This window comes from Chelonoidis abingdonii, chromosome 9, assembly GCF_003597395.2.
Source record: "Chelonoidis abingdonii isolate Lonesome George chromosome 9, CheloAbing_2.0, whole genome shotgun sequence".
Classification (NCBI taxonomy): domain Eukaryota; kingdom Metazoa; phylum Chordata; order Testudines; family Testudinidae; genus Chelonoidis; species Chelonoidis abingdonii.
In genome coordinates, this window is record NC_133777.1 from 16,947,491 (window position 1) to 16,964,896 (window position 17,406).

General features: G+C 43.0%; 1 protein-coding gene across 2 annotated transcripts in view; it reads right to left on the reverse strand.

Moving 5' to 3' along the window:
• IQCK (IQ motif containing K) overlaps positions 1-17,406 on the reverse strand; it is an 87,875-nt gene that overhangs the window by 61,261 nt on the left and 9,208 nt on the right. For both annotated transcript variants that reach the window (XM_032800174.2, XM_032800175.2), the window contains exons 5-6: positions 3,553-3,605; positions 3,338-3,415 (exon numbers count right to left, since the gene is read on the reverse strand). In XM_032800174.2, the coding sequence (XP_032656065.1) occupies positions 3,338-3,415; positions 3,553-3,605 (131 nt within the window). The remainder of the gene's footprint in view (positions 1-3,337; positions 3,416-3,552; positions 3,606-17,406) is intronic.

The following is a 17,406-nucleotide window of genomic DNA, read 5'->3' on the forward strand; positions in this document are numbered from 1 at the left end:
TGGAGCTCCTAAGAGTACTCCTCCCGGGCTGTTGAGCTGGCAAGAATGTCCAACATGTTGTCAAAGCCGCCGTCTAAAGAGAAAGGTACGGCGGGTAGAGGGCCATGTAGCCTCTTATAAAAATGCATGTCTGCACCCGCCACTCCCGAAGTGATGTTAGCACTGCCGCGTCAAGAGAAACTTCCCCTTGCACCGTCCATCCACTAAACCCCCGCCCCCCACGCAGCTAACTCAGCCTCCCCCCCAGGGAGCCCCCCCACAGTAAGTTACCCCCTCCTACCACAACAGCTAACCTCTTTCCCCCCTGTCCCCCCACGCAGCTAACCCTGGCAGGCGACTGCCCCCCTCCCCTCCACGGCAGCTAACCCCGCCTGGATAGACTCCCCTGCCCCCCCCCGCCATGGCAGCTAACCCTGCCTGGGAAGACCTCCCCCTGCGGAAGCTAACTCTGCCTAGGTAGTCCGCCCCAGCTCACCTCGGCTCCGCCTCCTCCACTGAGCACGCCAGCGCTGCTCTAATTCTCCTCCCCGCCCAGGCTTGCGGCGCTGATTGGAGGAGACTTAGAGCGGGGGCTGTGTGCTCAGCAGGGGAGGCAGAGCAGAGGTGAGCTGGGGCGGGGAGCTGTTCCCCTGTGCAGCCCCCCCACCGCCATTACTGTGGGTAGCCCTCCCCGCGTGCCCCCCTACCCAGCTCACCTCCACTCCACCTCCTCGCCTGAGAGGACTTTTAGGCACCCCCAACCACTAAGCACCCTAGGTGGCCGCCTAATTTGCCTAAATGGTTGCACCGGCCCTGACTGTTAGCCTCCCTTGTCTTTTGGTAAGCTTGTGGCAGCACACTGGCTTTCACGCCGCACTGCTGCGGTTCATCTTGTCGCCCTTCTTTCCCATGCCCTCAGCAATATGCTCATAGATAATGATGTTTCTGTGGTTGGATTGGAGCTGTGCCTGCACAGCCTCTTCTCCCCACAGACTCAGGTGATCCACCACCTCCTGTGTACTCCAGACAGCATGGAGCCAGCATGGTCAGCTGGGTAGTGCTAAGTGAACTCTCCACACCAAGCAAACAGGAAATGGAATTTCAAAAATTTGCGGGGCTTTTAAAGGGGAGATGTGTGTATCCGTGTACCTGGCCTCCAGGCAGCAGAGTGGTCAGATTGGGGCACTATGGGGCACCTCCCGGAGGCCACTAAAATCGACATAAGTAAAACAGTGTCTACACTGACACTGTGTTGACTTAACTCCATCGATCTAAGCACTATGCCTCTCACGGAGATGGAGTTATTAAGTCAGCACAGTGGACGAGTTACATTGGTGGGAGCAACATTTTAGTGTAGACGCTTACAGAGTTAGGTCAACAAGCTGCCTTGAGTTGACCTAACTCTATAGTGTAGACCAGACCTTAGTCACCTTTAAAAATTCCAACTCCCAGGTCAGTAATAACAGAAATATGATACTATCTGGTATGATACTGTCTATGAAATTAGTATGACAGTCTCACTCCAGTTTAAAGCAAGCATCCAAATCACAAAAATTGCCACTTTAATTGGCAATCTTGTTGGTTGAGATAGTAAGCAGCTAATGGGCATGGAGAATGAAATGTATTAGTCCCTAGAAGTTGTCCATCCAAGGTAGGCATGAGCCATATTGGCAGGGAAGTGTGATGAAACTTGTTATTTCTGTATTAGGTGTCTGAGGGCATGTCTACACTACAGACTTAAGTTGACCTATGTTAGGTCGACCTACAGCTACTACCCTCCTTCTGCTGGTGGTGCACATTCGCAATGGGAGCACTTCTACTGATTGAAGAAGGGCAGTGTGGGGGGCTGAGAGTCAGGGTTCACAGTTCCATGCGGGTCCCCACCAGTAGCCCAGCTGCCCCCAAGCTCTCAGCTCCTTGCTCCCAACGAGAAGCAGAGGGTAGCCATCTGGGCTTCTCGCCTCCCTGTTTCCCGCCAGCAGTGTGGGGGGACAGCCGCCTGAGCTTCTTGCCTCCACTCTGGGAGTAGGGAGCAGCTGCCCGTGCTTCTCGATTTCCTGAATGGGGAGCGGGGAACTGGGCAGGCACAGCTAGGCTGGCAGTGGGGAATCAGGCAGGCACAGCCCGCCTGAGTGTGTGTGGGGGGGAAGAGATGGAAGCAGCCAGGCTCTGGTTTTCTTGTCAATTTCAGGGCTCCAGCATGGAATCCTTAAATTGGCAAGACAGCCAACATCTGATGTAAGTAATACAGTGTCTACACAGACACTGCATCATCCTAACTACACCGACATAAGCCCTGTGCCTCTCGTGGAGGCGGAGTTATGATGGCGGTATAGTATGGCACTTACATGGGCGGGACAAGGTTGTAGTGTGTACACTGACATAATTAGGTCGACGGAAGTTGCCTTACATCAACCTACCTGTGTAGTATAGACCAGGCTTCAGTGTCCACTTTTCATTCACTCTGCTCTCTTCAAAGGCCTATGAATGTCAAGAAGCTATTCTCTCTCTGAGGCAGCGACTCCGAGTTTTAGATTTTTCCAAGTGGAACCCTATAGCCAGATTTTCAAGAAAGCTCAGCTCTCATTTTGGCATCTTAATGAAATGGACAGATTTCCAAAAGCTTCCATTGGTAACAAATCTGGCCACATCATTAAAGGTGCTTAAATGGGAATTCTCTTGAAAATCTGGCCCATAGAATTTCCTGACTCCTTCATTGTGGGCTGTTATTTCCCCACCTATTCTCTTGTCAAGTAACAACTCCATTGCTGGACAAGTCATGCAACAAAGAAGAAAAAGATTCCTCCAAAACTATGATATAGCCTTGTATTGGAGGAGTAATGGGGAAACCTGTAGAGGGAGACAATTCACACTTTACTCTAGAAACAGAAAGTGTCATCTCTTAGATACAAAATCATGAATAATATGCAGAAGAAATGCATCTCCCTGCCAAGTATTACTACAGGGATTTTTAAACAAGCTGGCCACAGTCTGGAGGAACAAATTTCTAAACCTCAAAGAGGTTCCTAATCATTGCATTAGCAAGCAGTATTTAAAACCAGGGTTATTTGTTCATTAGTAAAAGGATTTTAATAATACCATCAGGCAATTTGAAATTCCCTGCACTTCAGAATAATGAAACATTTAGCATTCCCACAACGCTTTCTGTGCATATGATCCTGGCACAAAATATCTTATAACTACCAAATTAACAAGCACCACAAAGACGCTTTGTTATGCGAGAACAGTGAAGGACACTCCAAAGGGGATAATTTTAACACATTTAAGCTTCATTTGCGGGAGGGGGAAGATGAGGGGGAAAAAAAAGAAAACTATTTGAATATTGCATAATACTTACTGGTCCTTTAGCCAGTCCTTCACAAAAGCGATGGAGAAGAATTCTGTGAATGGCTCGTCTTTCCTCTTTGGATTCTGGCTGATAATTAGACCATATATTTTTTTTTAAATACAGTTAATGAGAAAACGACATTTATCTCAATTGTTATTCTATTTGTAAATTTATTTTGCTGAATCATTAGACAAAGTTAATACACAGAAACAGAATTAACTTACTTGTATAACCACTCAGTCAGAAAATCACAGGCGATAAATTTGGTCCTTTTTCTCTAAAGATAGAAGATAGTTTCAAATTATTTATTACCTTTGGACTGGTCATATGTTTTAACTAGTGCTGAGGAACTGCACCTAAGTTGATTGCCATTGTTGAATAAAATATACAGTACATTATTGTGTCTATTTTAATTTTGCAACTGCCAAGCATCTGTGGTTTAGTCAAAGCTGTAGAAATTCCATTTGTGGAACCACTTTTCAAGCCAAGTCTAAATATGAGTACAGTAACTCCTCACTTAACATTGTAGTTATGTTCCTGAAAAATGCGACTTTAAGTAAAACAATGTTAAGCGAATCTAATTTTCCCATAAGAAAATTAATGTAAGAATTAATGTAAATGAGGGGGTTAGGTTCCAGGGAAATTTTTTTCACCAGACAAAAGACTATATTACATATATATATATATATATATATATACACACACACACACACACACACACACACACAGAGTATAAGTTTTAAACAAACAGTTTAATACTGGTACACTGTGATGATGATTGCAAAGCTTGGTTGAGGTGAAGGAAGGGATATTTCCCTTACTGCTAAATGATGAACTAGCAATTGGCTGAGCCCTCAAGTGTTAACTCTCACACTCTACAAGGCAGCAGGAATGGAGGTAGGGGAGACATCGCAGACAGAGACACACACAGTATGTGTGAGAGAGAGATATGCACATTTCCCCTTTAAGTACACTGCCTTGTTAATTAGATCAACTTGCTGAGACCACAGCTGCTGCAAGCTCCCTCCATCCTGAGCCCGGGTGTGTCTCCCCTGCTCTATGGAAGATGGGGTAAGCAGGGTGCAGGAGCAGGGGGAGGGGGACACCCTGTAATTAGCCCTCTTCTTCCTTCCCTCTCGTTCCCCGCTCCGCACAGCAAGCTGGAGTCTCGGAGAGCAGCTCTGAGGCAGAGGGCAGGAGCAGCACATGGCAGTGGGGGGAGGGACAGTTGAACTGCAGGCAGATGCTGCACAGGGAACTCAGGAGAAGGGGGAGCTGATAGGGGGCTGACGGTCCACCCTGGTTCGAAGCCCCTGCCAGCTAGCTGCAACGGGCTACTCTTCCTGCAAGCAGTAGACAATGCAGGCGGCTGCCAAACGACTTTAGAAGGGAGTATTGTACAACTTTAAATGAGCATGTTCCCTAATTGATCAGCGACACAACAACGAAATGACGTTAACTGGGACGACTTTAAGTGAGGAGTTACTATAAAGGAAATTTGTCCATTTTGACATTTACACTAGGATCTTGATGCTTGTTGCACTGTAGTTATAACAAATTCCTTCCCAATATCATTCCTTCCAAATGGTCGTCACTTTGATTGAAGGAATTAATGGATTTGATGTAAGAAACTGCTGTATATTACTGTACATTGTATTCAAAGTTTTCTTTATTCTTACAATGTCTCCTTAACCTACTTATGACTTACTTTTTTCATCATTATCATAGAATTTCACTTTGATATAAATACTTTCTCACTTTTGATTAACATGGCACATGAAAGTGTTCAAATGATTGCAACACACACGAAGAACAGATTCAGAAACACACTATCCAATTCTGGAACAAAATGCTCTACTATTCACTTATAACAGGAGACAAGATACGTAAACACCTCTACCCCTATATAACGCCACTCGATATAACATGAATTCGGATATAACGCGGTAAAGCAGCGCTCTGGAGGGTGGGGCTGTGCACTCCGGTGATCAAATCAAGTTCGATATAACGCAGTTTCACCTATAACACGATAAGATTTTTTGGCTCCCGAGGACAGTGTTATATCGAGGTAGAGGTGTATTATGAACTCCTATGTGCTCATTGGAATCTGACATTGTTGAGGCGAGGGAGAACAGGAAGGAGGGTAAGCAGAATGTGCTAGGTCCCAAGAAACTAGCTAGCAAGAATCCCTGGCAGAGTTCATGGCCTTGTTCTTAAAATTAAGAGGCCAAGTTCAGCACCAGTATAATCAAGCACAGCTCCACAGAGGACACAGGAAACTGCATCTATGTATCTGATGGCAGCATTCAGCCACATGAGCCTGTTCCTGCTATATATTGTGCACCCTCAATTCCCACTGAAATCAATAGAAGTTGAGGGCATCCAGAATATCCCATGATCTAGTCCATGCTTTGTTATTTTCTTTAATCTAAAATAAAAGTAATCTAATCTGTAAAGTAATGTTGGCTGTTGTGTATAGAAAACATAATAATATTTTCCATACAAAACCTTATCAGTAGATACACAAGACTCCAGTCTCTCTTTTTTTCAATTGGACTCTATTATGGACAAGATAATAGCATTGAACCAGAGCTGTATGTAGGAGATAGTGTGAACCTGCATCAATCCAATGGAGCTGAAGGAATCATTGTGCTTAAATCATGCAGGCTGCTTGCCCAGTGCACCTGACCAATTCAGTAGGCAGGCAGGTGTGAAGAGGAACAGGCCCATATCCCACTTTGGGCAAATTTGTGCATCCATAGGAAAACAGAAGGAGCACAGAGACTGTGATTGTGGAGGAAGAAGCAACAGCTCTATGGCCAGGGACACACTGGTCCTATATCTTCAGTCCCCCAGGTAAAGTATCATTGAAATAGGAGTTGCCAACTTTCATGGGTTTTTTTGAGAGTCTCGCAATAGTTGGCGTTTTTCTTAGAAGCCCCAACTCCTGGAGACAAGTGATGATGTGAGACTCTCAACTTTCATTTAACAAGTAAATAAGTTTCTAGCCCTTATGGTTTGGGGAGGGGAAAAGCTTGAAAATGCTGAGCCTTAAGTGCTTAAAAATAAAACAGAAGGTAAATAAAAAGAACTCCACATTTTTTTGAGTTTGAAAAACTCAATTTTTCAGCCAATTTTATGATTTCTGGGGGTCTGATTTATGTATGACTTTTGAATACTTGGGGTTGACATTACTGAAAGTTACCCTTTTAACTTTTGTAATAATGTTCAAAAAACCCCAAACCAAGCAAAAATGTGTATATTTAGACATTCAATTTAGCATTAGCAAAAACAACCATTAATATAATCTGAAATCCAGGGACCTGGGTGACTCCATTAAAAATGTTTTTAGGCCAGGATAATTTTGGCAACATTAAAGATCATACCAAAACTGATATGCAGGCACAAAGGTGACTTCTGTACTTATAAAAAAGATACCTAATTGAAACTTTTGCTTTTATATATTTAATGCAATCAAATATTATGCAATTCACACGCCACTTTTCTACTCAAGATACTGGCTGGTTGACACTAATAAACAAGCTGTTCCGTTGTCGCCCTACACAGTAGTAAAATGAAAGTTTATTTTCTCTTCAATTATACCTTACTATTCAATTCCAACACATTGTAGCTTTCTAAAAGACAGTATTATGAAAACACTAAAATATAACTGTGGGGAAATGAAAGCAGGCATCTTAAGTAAATGCTCCGAAAATCATTTAAATTAGCTAACCATAAATACACTGCATAATGACAACATTTCTTTTCTTTTCACAGCAGATGCCTTGTTTCTAATGGTATTTACAGCGCTATTTAATTTTGAAGTTTCATTCCATACAGTTAGCAAGTGCTGCCAGAGCTCCTGTTAAATTGGGCAAGCACCCTCATATGTAAAGGGCACGCTGACAGACTGAATCACTTCTGAAGCAGAGGGAAAAAATGGAAGAAATGTTGTTGTTCTTTTGTTTGGGGCCAGCATGGACGTGTTGTGCATACCCAGGCGCGCACAGAACAGTCAAAGTATTGTGCCATTGCTCAGCTAAAAGCATTCTCTGTTAGGTGGACCACAGAGGGAGGTGGACACTTTGTGTGACCTTCGCAAAGCACGTGCACGTCCAGGATCATATATACACTGCACATTAGTAACATTCAAGGATAAAGTCCTATGTGCGGTACAACCTCCCAAACTAAATGCACAGGATCAAAAGCAGTGTTTGGAGATAAAGATTAAGTGAAACGCAGCTAGGGTGAAGGACACAGAACCAGAAGCAAAGCAAGATTAAGGTCTAGGGATCAAATAATGATCTAGTTGAAGTCAACCGCAAAACTCCCATGGTCTATAAACGTACAGCAATTTGGCCCTAAGAGCACCACTAGACAGGAATAGGAACCTAACTGTAGAAGCAGCATCTTGATTCAGGAATCAAGATTACAAGCAGCAGCCAGCATTAGGGGACTAGTGCCAGGATTTCATAGCTGGAACTGAGAACGTAGGGCAGAATTAATGACTCGGGGCCAAATGCAGCAAGCAGCATTCAGGACTAATTGGCAGGATTCTGTGCCAAGCCTTGGGAGCAGCAGATAGATGCACTGGACATACGAAAAAGGACGAACGCACTTGCAGTTATTCCTGAAAAGACACCTTCTGTGAGCTCCCTTTCTCTTCCTCTGCCCTCAAAAGAGAAAATTGCTACAGACAGCTAATTTAATGACTTCCTCCTCTAATCAGCAATGTCATTATCAGCATTACCATGCTAGTCACATTGTGCTAGGCACAGTACAAACACAGAACAAAAAAACAGTCCCTGCTCCAAAGAGGTTACAATCTAAATTGTTCTTTGCTTGTGAACCAGAGAATTGACAGACTGGTTTCCCCAGACATTCCTTGGCAGCACAGGAAGAATTTTAAAGGGCCAGGACTGTAAATCTTTTAGGGCAGAGGGAGCTGAGTTTGTACCCCCTGAAACTCACCTTGTAAACTTCATAGGAGCAGTGGTGTAGGACAGCTTTTGAAATCCATCCCAGGACTAATAGGAACTTTGCCAATGAAGGCTGCCTGTTGAATTAGTCCATCTTTCCACTGGTTTGGGGTGCTCTTGGATTCAGAAGGAACAGAAGTTATCAAGAGCACTATTTTTAAATTTTGCTTGGCAAAAAAGTGGTCACGTCACCAACAGACAGGATTTTGTAGTGCTCTCTGCCTGGGGCTAGCCTTAAAGACTTGTGCAGAGTGTGGCAGTTTACTTATACTACACAGTGCTGCCCAGTGTATGTTTCCAAGTGAAATTCAAAGCCTGGGTTTTGACTGGGATCCTCATTTTCCTAGTGATTGTCTCTCTGTGCTCCAACCTAAGAGCTGAGAGAAGCAGAGGTGTTCCTTCTAAAAGTTCACAAACCTGAATGTCCAAGGTCTGCAGACTGGGTGTTCTCAGTTGGGCAGTTCTCAGTTCTGGAATTTGAGGCCCTGTTGGTCTGGTAGAGCTTGAGTGTGCTTACCTTCAAAACTGACCTCATTTTTGTCTAAGGGGTGCTAGAGATGGGCTTTACATTTTCTTTTGCAAAGGGGGCATTTTGCCTTCCCCAGTTAGCATTGTGTTAGTATATTGCTTCAAGTTATGCAATCTTATAATTTATGTAGATGAACCTACAGGTGGTAATATGTACATTTTACGAATTAGAAAAAATAAAATGAATACAAACATCTTTAAATAGAGGTGATTTTATATTTATAATGATACTGTGTTTTTCACCTGAATAACTGATTCCAGGGGCCCTAAACAATAGGAAGGTGCTTCTGCCTTCTGCCTGGGAAAATACAATAGATATGTATCTGAAGATTTTGTAGTTGAAAGAGTGGAGCCTACTTGCCATATTATCCCTTTATCCCAAATCCATGGATTCCTTTCCTTAGCATGAATATGATGCAGCTGAGTTGCCACAGGTGTTAGAGGGTGTGGGCAGATGGAAAAAAAGCTGTTGTACATCATATGCTTCTCCTAAAAGGTAGGAGATTAGTGCACAGACATGAACTGGGGACCAGTGGAATGTTCCAATGGGAGGCGAGGGGATCAGGAGTAGCAATGAAGGGCTAGTTCTCCAAAGTGAAAGACTCAGGGCATCCTTATGGCTAAGCGGCCACAGATCTGAGGTTAAAAGCTAGAGCCGCAAGTGAAAGGGATGATACCTTGGAAATTCCACATATGTTTTCCTGGTAAGTCTTCCCCTCCCGTAGGAAGGTCTGATATGGCCCATGCCAGGGTCTTTACTGACACATGAATCACAGCATAAAAAGCACATATGCTGACACACAGATATGGCCCTGGGAGAGAGGAAAGTTTGAACAATATTTTAGAAAATTGGTGGTGGTGGTGGAGGGGAAGACATAATGGTAAAAGGTTATCAGGCCAGAGCTGCTTCACAGCAAAATTCTCAGGATTTACATACAGCTAATTTCCATTCCAGCATCTGGATGTGCAGAAACAAAGAAGTCTCCCAGAGGAGCTTTCCTGGGCTTGTCATGACAATACCAGATGCGGTTCCTAGAACATCAGAAAACTCTGTAGTTTTGAGCTCTAAAAGGCCATCTCCTTCACAAGAGAGCTTTCTGTTAGGTTATCGAGAATTAACATCTTATCTAGAGGGCCAAGTCCTTACCTGGATTACACCTAAAACTAACTGGCAGACTTTGGCTCGATCTCTTTATACTATGTTTTCTCTTAAGTCATAGTATTAAACTATACACAGTTTAATGGACCCATCAGACAGTGAATTGTTTTAGAAAGTAAAATCTATATTTCTTTGACAGGAAGGTACTAATTATCTAACGTTCACTCTGTTTTAAGTAATTTACTCTTTCCTCTGCAATGAATAATATAAGAGTAATTAATCAAAACAGTGGTGCAGTCACCATTGAAAACAATCAGCCAAATTCATCATTGGTGTATCTCTGTTAAAGTTAGTGGAGTTATACCAGTACTGGGTTGCGGCATGTAAAGCACTGGGTCACCTTGCTCTGGTCAGCACCACCGACCGGGATGTTAAAAGTCCGGTTGGTGGTGCTGACCAGCTAAGGCAGGCCAGTGCCTACCTGTTCCAACACTGCGCTGTGCCTTGGAAGCAGCCAGCAGTGGGTCCGGTTCTAGGTTGGGGGGGGCGAGCACGGGGCTCTGCATGCTGCCCCCAACCCGAACACTGGCTCCGCACTCCCATTGGCCATCAACCGACCAATGGGAACTGGGGGGATGGTACCTGCGGGCAAGAGTCATGCAGAGTCGTTTGCGTAACTCCATCTAGGAGCCAGATCTGCTGCTGGCCGCTTCCAGGGTGCAGCACGGTCCATGGTACACCCCAGCTGGACTGATGACCAGGAGCAGCCAGAAGCAAGTCCACACCCCAACACAGTGCCCCAGTCCCCAGCCTTGAGCCCCCTCATACTGGAACCCCTTCCTGTACCGCAAACCCCTCAACCCCAGCCCCAGCCCAAAGCCCTGACCCCCTCCTGCACCTCAATTCTCAGCCCCAGCCCTGAGTGCCCCCCAAACCTGGAGCCCCTCCTACACCCCAAACCCCTCATCCCCAACCCAGAACCCTGACCCTCTCCTGCACCCCAACTCCCTGCCCCAGCCCTGAGCCCACTCCAAATCTGGAACCCCTTCCTGCTCCCCAAACCCCTCATCCCTGGCCCCACCACAGAGCCTGCACCCCTAGTCCAGAGCCCTGACCCCTTCTCGCACCCCTCCCCCAGCCCAGAGCCCCCCCTTCACACCCTGAACCCCTCATTCGTGGCCCCAACCCGCAGCACTCACCCCGCACACCAACCCTTTGCCCTAGCCCTGATCACCTTCCACACCCCAAACCCCTCTTCCCCAGCTCCGTTGGGTTGCAGGCACCAACAACTTTCTTCAACTGGGTCCCCAGAAAAAAAGTTTGAAAACCACTGCACTATGCAGCTGTTATCAGTGTTAATCAGTGAAATTTGTGATTGAACAGCAGCCTGCCTTTAGAAGGAAAAAACTGACATAAAATGACCTGCTCTTGGCACACTCCTCCTATGCTGCACTGATCAGGACAAACACAGGAAACGTCTGCACATTGTGTATTGTTAACCTGCTGATGTGTTTATAAAGTATTTATACACAGGAATCATTTTCCATTCTTTATCTTATACGTTATGTGTTAAGTACAAAAATATTGTTAATGTCTAGATGAATTCATCATGATCACAATTCCATTCACTTTCCTGTATATCCTGTACTATTTTAATGTAATGTATTTTGTCAGAGTCCCAGCTGCAACCTCCCTTTTCTGTGGCTATTTGTAACAACCTGAAAGGAATGTCAGAATAATGGTAATAAAAATGTTTAAACTTTGTTAAATTTTTATTCAGAGAAATGAATGCATTACTCAATTCTCAAGTGAGAAGAGGTGAAAAAGTCCCTACACTGGCAACAACAGAAAGCACGAGAAAACATATCATAGGGAAAAATCCTGCTTCAGCAAGGGGAGACGCTAGGTGACATAATGGTCTCTTTCATCTCTAATCTAAAAATGTAGTTTTTTGCAACCTATTTTTATATTCATATCTGCTTGAAGTCCGAGAATACACCCAGCAGTTGGTTATTCTTAATACTTATGTTGTTGAATTTCATATTATTTATTTGGACTTTACAGTTCAGTAGACTATTTTAAAATTTTAAACTCCTGTTTCCACTTCTCTCTCTGCACTGGATCTCGCTAATTTCTTTTGAGAGAAAATTGACAAAATACAACATGACCTCCCCTCTCTTCTTCCCCTCCTACAACTCTCTCCTCCTCCTCCCTCGTCACAGATGCAGAAATTTCTCATTTACTTTGCTCTAATGCTCCCACTTGCCCCAATGATCCCTTCCATCCCATCTCCTGATCTATCTCAAACCAATCCTCATCCTTCCCTTACCCTTCTCCTTCACCTCACACTGTCCTCTGGCTCTTTCTCCTTATAATACAAGCATGCTTTAATCTCTCTCATTTAAAAAAATATATCATCCTTTACCGCACTTGCTCCTCCAGCTACTACCCTATCTCCCTTCTATCTCTAAGCTCATTGAACGAACATTTTATAATCTGTCTGTAGCTCTCCTTCAGTTCCATCGTAGACTCTCTCCAGTGTTGCCTTCACCCCTCGCACTCCAACCAAACCATTCTCGCCAAACTCTCTAATGACCTCATCTTAACCAAAGCTGAGAACCAGCACTCCATCCTCATCCTCCTTGACCCCTGACAACAGACTGCACGGTGGAACCTTGGAGTTTGATGGCTTTCAGTGTAGCACAGAGATCAGTGGATCTGTGAACATTTTGGAGCTATGAGAGATGTTGTAATGATTTTGTGCAATTTCAGGAGTTGGAAGGCTGCCAATTATATGACCATTTACAGAAGACCTGGTGCTGCAGTACATTGTGTTGTTAGCAACCTGGCAATTGCATCATGAACCATCTCCACTCGCCTGTTGGGCTTTATGCTTGTCAGTAGGCTCAGTGATGATACAGATCCTTGTAGTGGGTTTTTAGTTCAGAGGTTTCTAGCAGGGTGGCCTCGAAGTACCATCTCTTGGGAGGATCCATGTTGTCCAATCATTGTTAATACGTTCAGGGATGTGGGGTGGATCGTAGATTCCATATGTCGTTGTGGACAAGAGGTGGCCTTGTTCAGCGCTGCATTCCTGGTAGCATTTTGAGGGGTTTTTTTTGGATCTGTGTTCTGCAGGGATACTTCTGGAAGGGGTTTGGAATTGACGGATAGACATTTGGAGAGGTGATATTAACCTTGAGGAGGTCAAAGATGGATCAAGGAGATCAGAGAGAATTCATTATTTTCCAGAAAGGGGACAAGCCTGGGATCTGCACTGTGAAGGCATACATGGCAATAAGACCAGGGAGGGATAGGTCTCTCTTTATTCACAGTGATGAGAGTTCCCTCACAGCATACCAGTTTGTTACAGTTTGAAGACAGGGACTGATGAGGCTGCGGTTTCCAACACATGAATTTGGTTCCCACTCAGTCAGGATTGGGGCAGCAACAGCAGCAGCCCAGCTTGTTCTGGGGAATGGGACAATTCAGCGTTGGCATTCTGAAGCATACCATATGTATATGAGACCCTCACTGGTGGCAGGGAATCAGTGTTAATTTTCCTTTTTGTTTGCACTTGCAGATGGGCCAGCCGACCACGTGGATCTGTGGCACAGTATTGTTTACTGGACACATAGGTGGGCTTCCAGGTTGCCTGGAGATTCGCAGCTGGTCCTTGGGGGTGAAGCAGTCCTGAGCTGGCATGGCATGAGGGACATGGTATGGGACCAGCTGATGCCCCTGCTGTACACCATGATGGCACGGGAGCAGGCATCAGATATGATTGTGCTTCATCTTGGGGGGGAAATGGTTTAGGAATGTGTGTAATGGTCAGAGCTAAGAGAGACTTGGGCAGATCCTGGAACTTTTTCCAGGAGTAAAAATTATGTGGTCAGACATGTTGTTATGAAGGGTGTAGCAGAGAGCAGTGAAGCTCCCATAGGTTGAGAAGGTTAGGAGATATGTAAACAGGGAGGTGGCTAAATTCATAGGTAGCCTATGGGGGTTGCTAATTTTTCATCTGGATATAGCAAACAGGGCACCAGAGTTATTCAGGCAGAATGAGGTCCACCTGTCTGACCTGGGAGCTGATACATTTTTGGCCAATGTTAAAGAGAGGATCAGATGTCTGGGAACCCATCTAGGTATGTGGGGGTGGAGAAGGCAGCCAAGCTAAATGCTGGTGTCTCCTTGCGCCAGCTGACCACTGCACATACTCCATAGGGAATGGATACGGTGATCAAATAAAACGGATGTGGAAAAAGATTTAGAGGTATTCTTTAAAGAAGAGGGAACAGGGTGGGTTTAGGGCTCCTATGACTAATACAGCAGAGTTTCAATCCCCACCCCTTGGTAATCCTTCTTAACCCTCATTTGGGGAATAGTGAGGTCCCAGAAGTGTGTTGGCTGGGGACCAGGATGAGAAAGCAGGAGGGCTCACAGCAGTCCCTGCGGTATACGTAAATGATTATGTAATTAGCTGTCCTTTACAATTTTATCTGCTGAGTATCCTCAGACTTTTAAGAATAAAGTTTCAGCCTAATTAAACCACATCCAGTAGATTCCTGTTCTTTTTCCAGCATAGCCAGACACCTACAGTACATTGTGATAATGAGTGAATTGTGACCACATTTTCAGTGGGCCTCATGTATGGTCACACACAAGACCTCATTGTGTATGCAAAGTAAGTTACTATAAGCAAGACTGTCAATTTACAAATGTACATAGTTGTAGCTGCACATTTTTCCAGGCACATTTGTGAAATGCTGAAAATTTGGCCCTCAACTGTTGTATCAACAATAATTTCATTCAACTTGTGCATGTTATATTTAAATCACAATACCACAAATGAATAAAAATCCACAAGAGAATCTGTGTAATAAAGGTAAAGCAGAAGTAAGGCACTGAATTTGTTTCAAGAAAACGATTGCATAGCTCTTTGAATATTAGAAAGGGGTTCTAGTTATCATTTAAAACATTTTTATGCAAGTTACGCAGTAGACTTTGCTTGTAATTAACAAAGAATAATGCTTTGGAATGCTAACTGAAGTAGGCAAGGTTCAGTTAGAATTCATGCATTCAAGTTAGATATGAAAATAGACTGTCCAAGTATTAAGCACTTGGTCAGCAATGGAAAGTAACACCACTATTCATGCATATGGTTACCAAGAGTTATTGTTTTGCTAACACTATTCCAAAAGAGCAAAAAATGTCCCAGAGGACAACTCTCATATGACACACCCATGCTTTCCTAATTTTCCCTCCTCACCAAGATGACATTACTCTCTTTTACAACCAAAATGACCTAGTTTATTTTGGATAGTGTGCTAATTTTTATGAGAAAGAAAGCAAAACAAAAAAACCAAAACAACTCCTAATATAGCAAGTAAAAAGGTGCACTACAGACTATAGCTTACAATTTGTATTTATATTTTTTGTTATTTTCTTGTAAACATTCCTATACAAAACATAAACCACCTTTATGTACATGGATACTTTATTATGCTTGTTACTAAAAACCACATATTTAATCATTGGGATTAATTTATTATTGATTCAAGGGGGCTCATTATTACATACCTCATAATAACTATATCTTTGTTACAGTGTGGGGTTCTCTCAGTGCTTATCTTAACCTTTAAGTGACTTCTATTTGCTCTTACTGTTACATTAACAATGTCTTTAAAACTTATTTAACCACATTTTAATAGAGTAGTATAAATTGTTAAGAAAAAGCATCAGTGGATTTTATAACTTGCAGTATTCCTACACTTTCTGTTACAATTTACTGCCCTCATACTAAAATACCATATAATTAGTAGAAATATGGACTGGAGGACCATTCAACACTGAATCTTTCCAAAATGTCTCAACTAAAAAACCAAGCCAACCCCCCACCTTCAAAATCCCAAACCTACCCTATGCAATTGTGAACATTAACTGCTCAACTGTCCTAAAAATATTTAATTCTTTCATATTATGAGGTGGTCTGTTCTCGATTTCCTTTCATTAAAAGATCTCAATATTGGTCTTGTATATGATGTAATGAATACTGTATATATCAATACATTTCTAAGCTAAACACTATAAATATCATGGCACGAATGTATAGTGCTCACCAAGTATTTTGACATGCAGTAAAACATCTTTCCATTTCCATCAACAGTGTCAATTGCAGGTGATATAAACCTGCTCACTTATTAAAAACTAATGATTTTAGAACTCCACTCAAATCTTGTGAAGTCTTAGTGAAAACTGAAGCAAGCTATTTACACAAAAGAACAAGATCTGAACATGGAGGACAAATTAGGGAAGGAGCAGCCAAGTGTAGTAAGTGTAATGTATTTTTGGCTGCATTAAAAGTGTGCATATGTCAGTGGTTAATTCTACATATGTAATTGCATTTTTAAAGCTGTTTCGCTGTGTCTGTCATCTGGCACATATATATATTTAATACAAAGTCTGTGTCAGTAGCTTGGATAGCAAAACAGTCTGAACTGCAAGGTTTGCTATCTAGGGTCTGAATATTTAACAGTCCCCTGGTCTGTTTCCAGATTATTAATTTAAAACAGTGTTTTCTCAGCCTTTTTGTGCTGGCAACCCCCTCTGGACTTAAAATATCTTGACTCCTGCCCTCACTAGAAAAAAATGTGATCCCTTCCCCTCAGCTCCACTGGGCTTGGGCTTCAGCCCTGCTTGGGGTTCCTGGCTCAAGGCTTCATGTATATTAGCACTGTGGGCCTTGTGTGGCATGGAGCTGCAGGCAATTGCCCTGCTTACTATCCCCTAACACTGGCCCCGCTTGCTGCCCCTCCCCTTAACCTATCCGGTAACCCCCAGTTGAGAAACACGGATTTAACACATTTGGTATGCATCTTTCAACAGAAAATCTTAATGTATTTTTGTATGATTTTGCCAACTTTGAAGTTGTGTGAATAAATCAGATAAATCAGTTATACATAAGGGAGAAAAAGTTTGATGAAAGGCACATTAACAATTAATCAGACAGAAAAAAATAGCAAATATTACTTTTAGAGTGTAACTAAAGACAGAATTTGGATTGCTGTACTAAATTGACTTGAATTAAGAACAACAATTTTACAAAAATATATGGAAGCATTTATAAAACTGTATATGTGGCAAATAAATCTTGCCACAGCACCCAGTCTTTATAAGAGAAACCAGATACTTTAATTGTACAGTGCACATAAGTAGCATTTTTTCACAAAACATCTTTCCATTTTCATCAACAGGTCAATCGCAGGTGATATAAACCTGCTCACTTATTAAAAACTAATGATTTTAGAACTACACTCAAACCTTGTGAAGTCTTAGTGAAAACTGAAGCAAGCCAACATACCAAAAAAAAAAAAAAAAAACAAGACAATATTTCAACAGTTACAATGATCAAGCAGTGTGTTGAATTTTCATAAGTAAATTCCTTATCTGCAGCTGCTCTGGTCTATAATCTT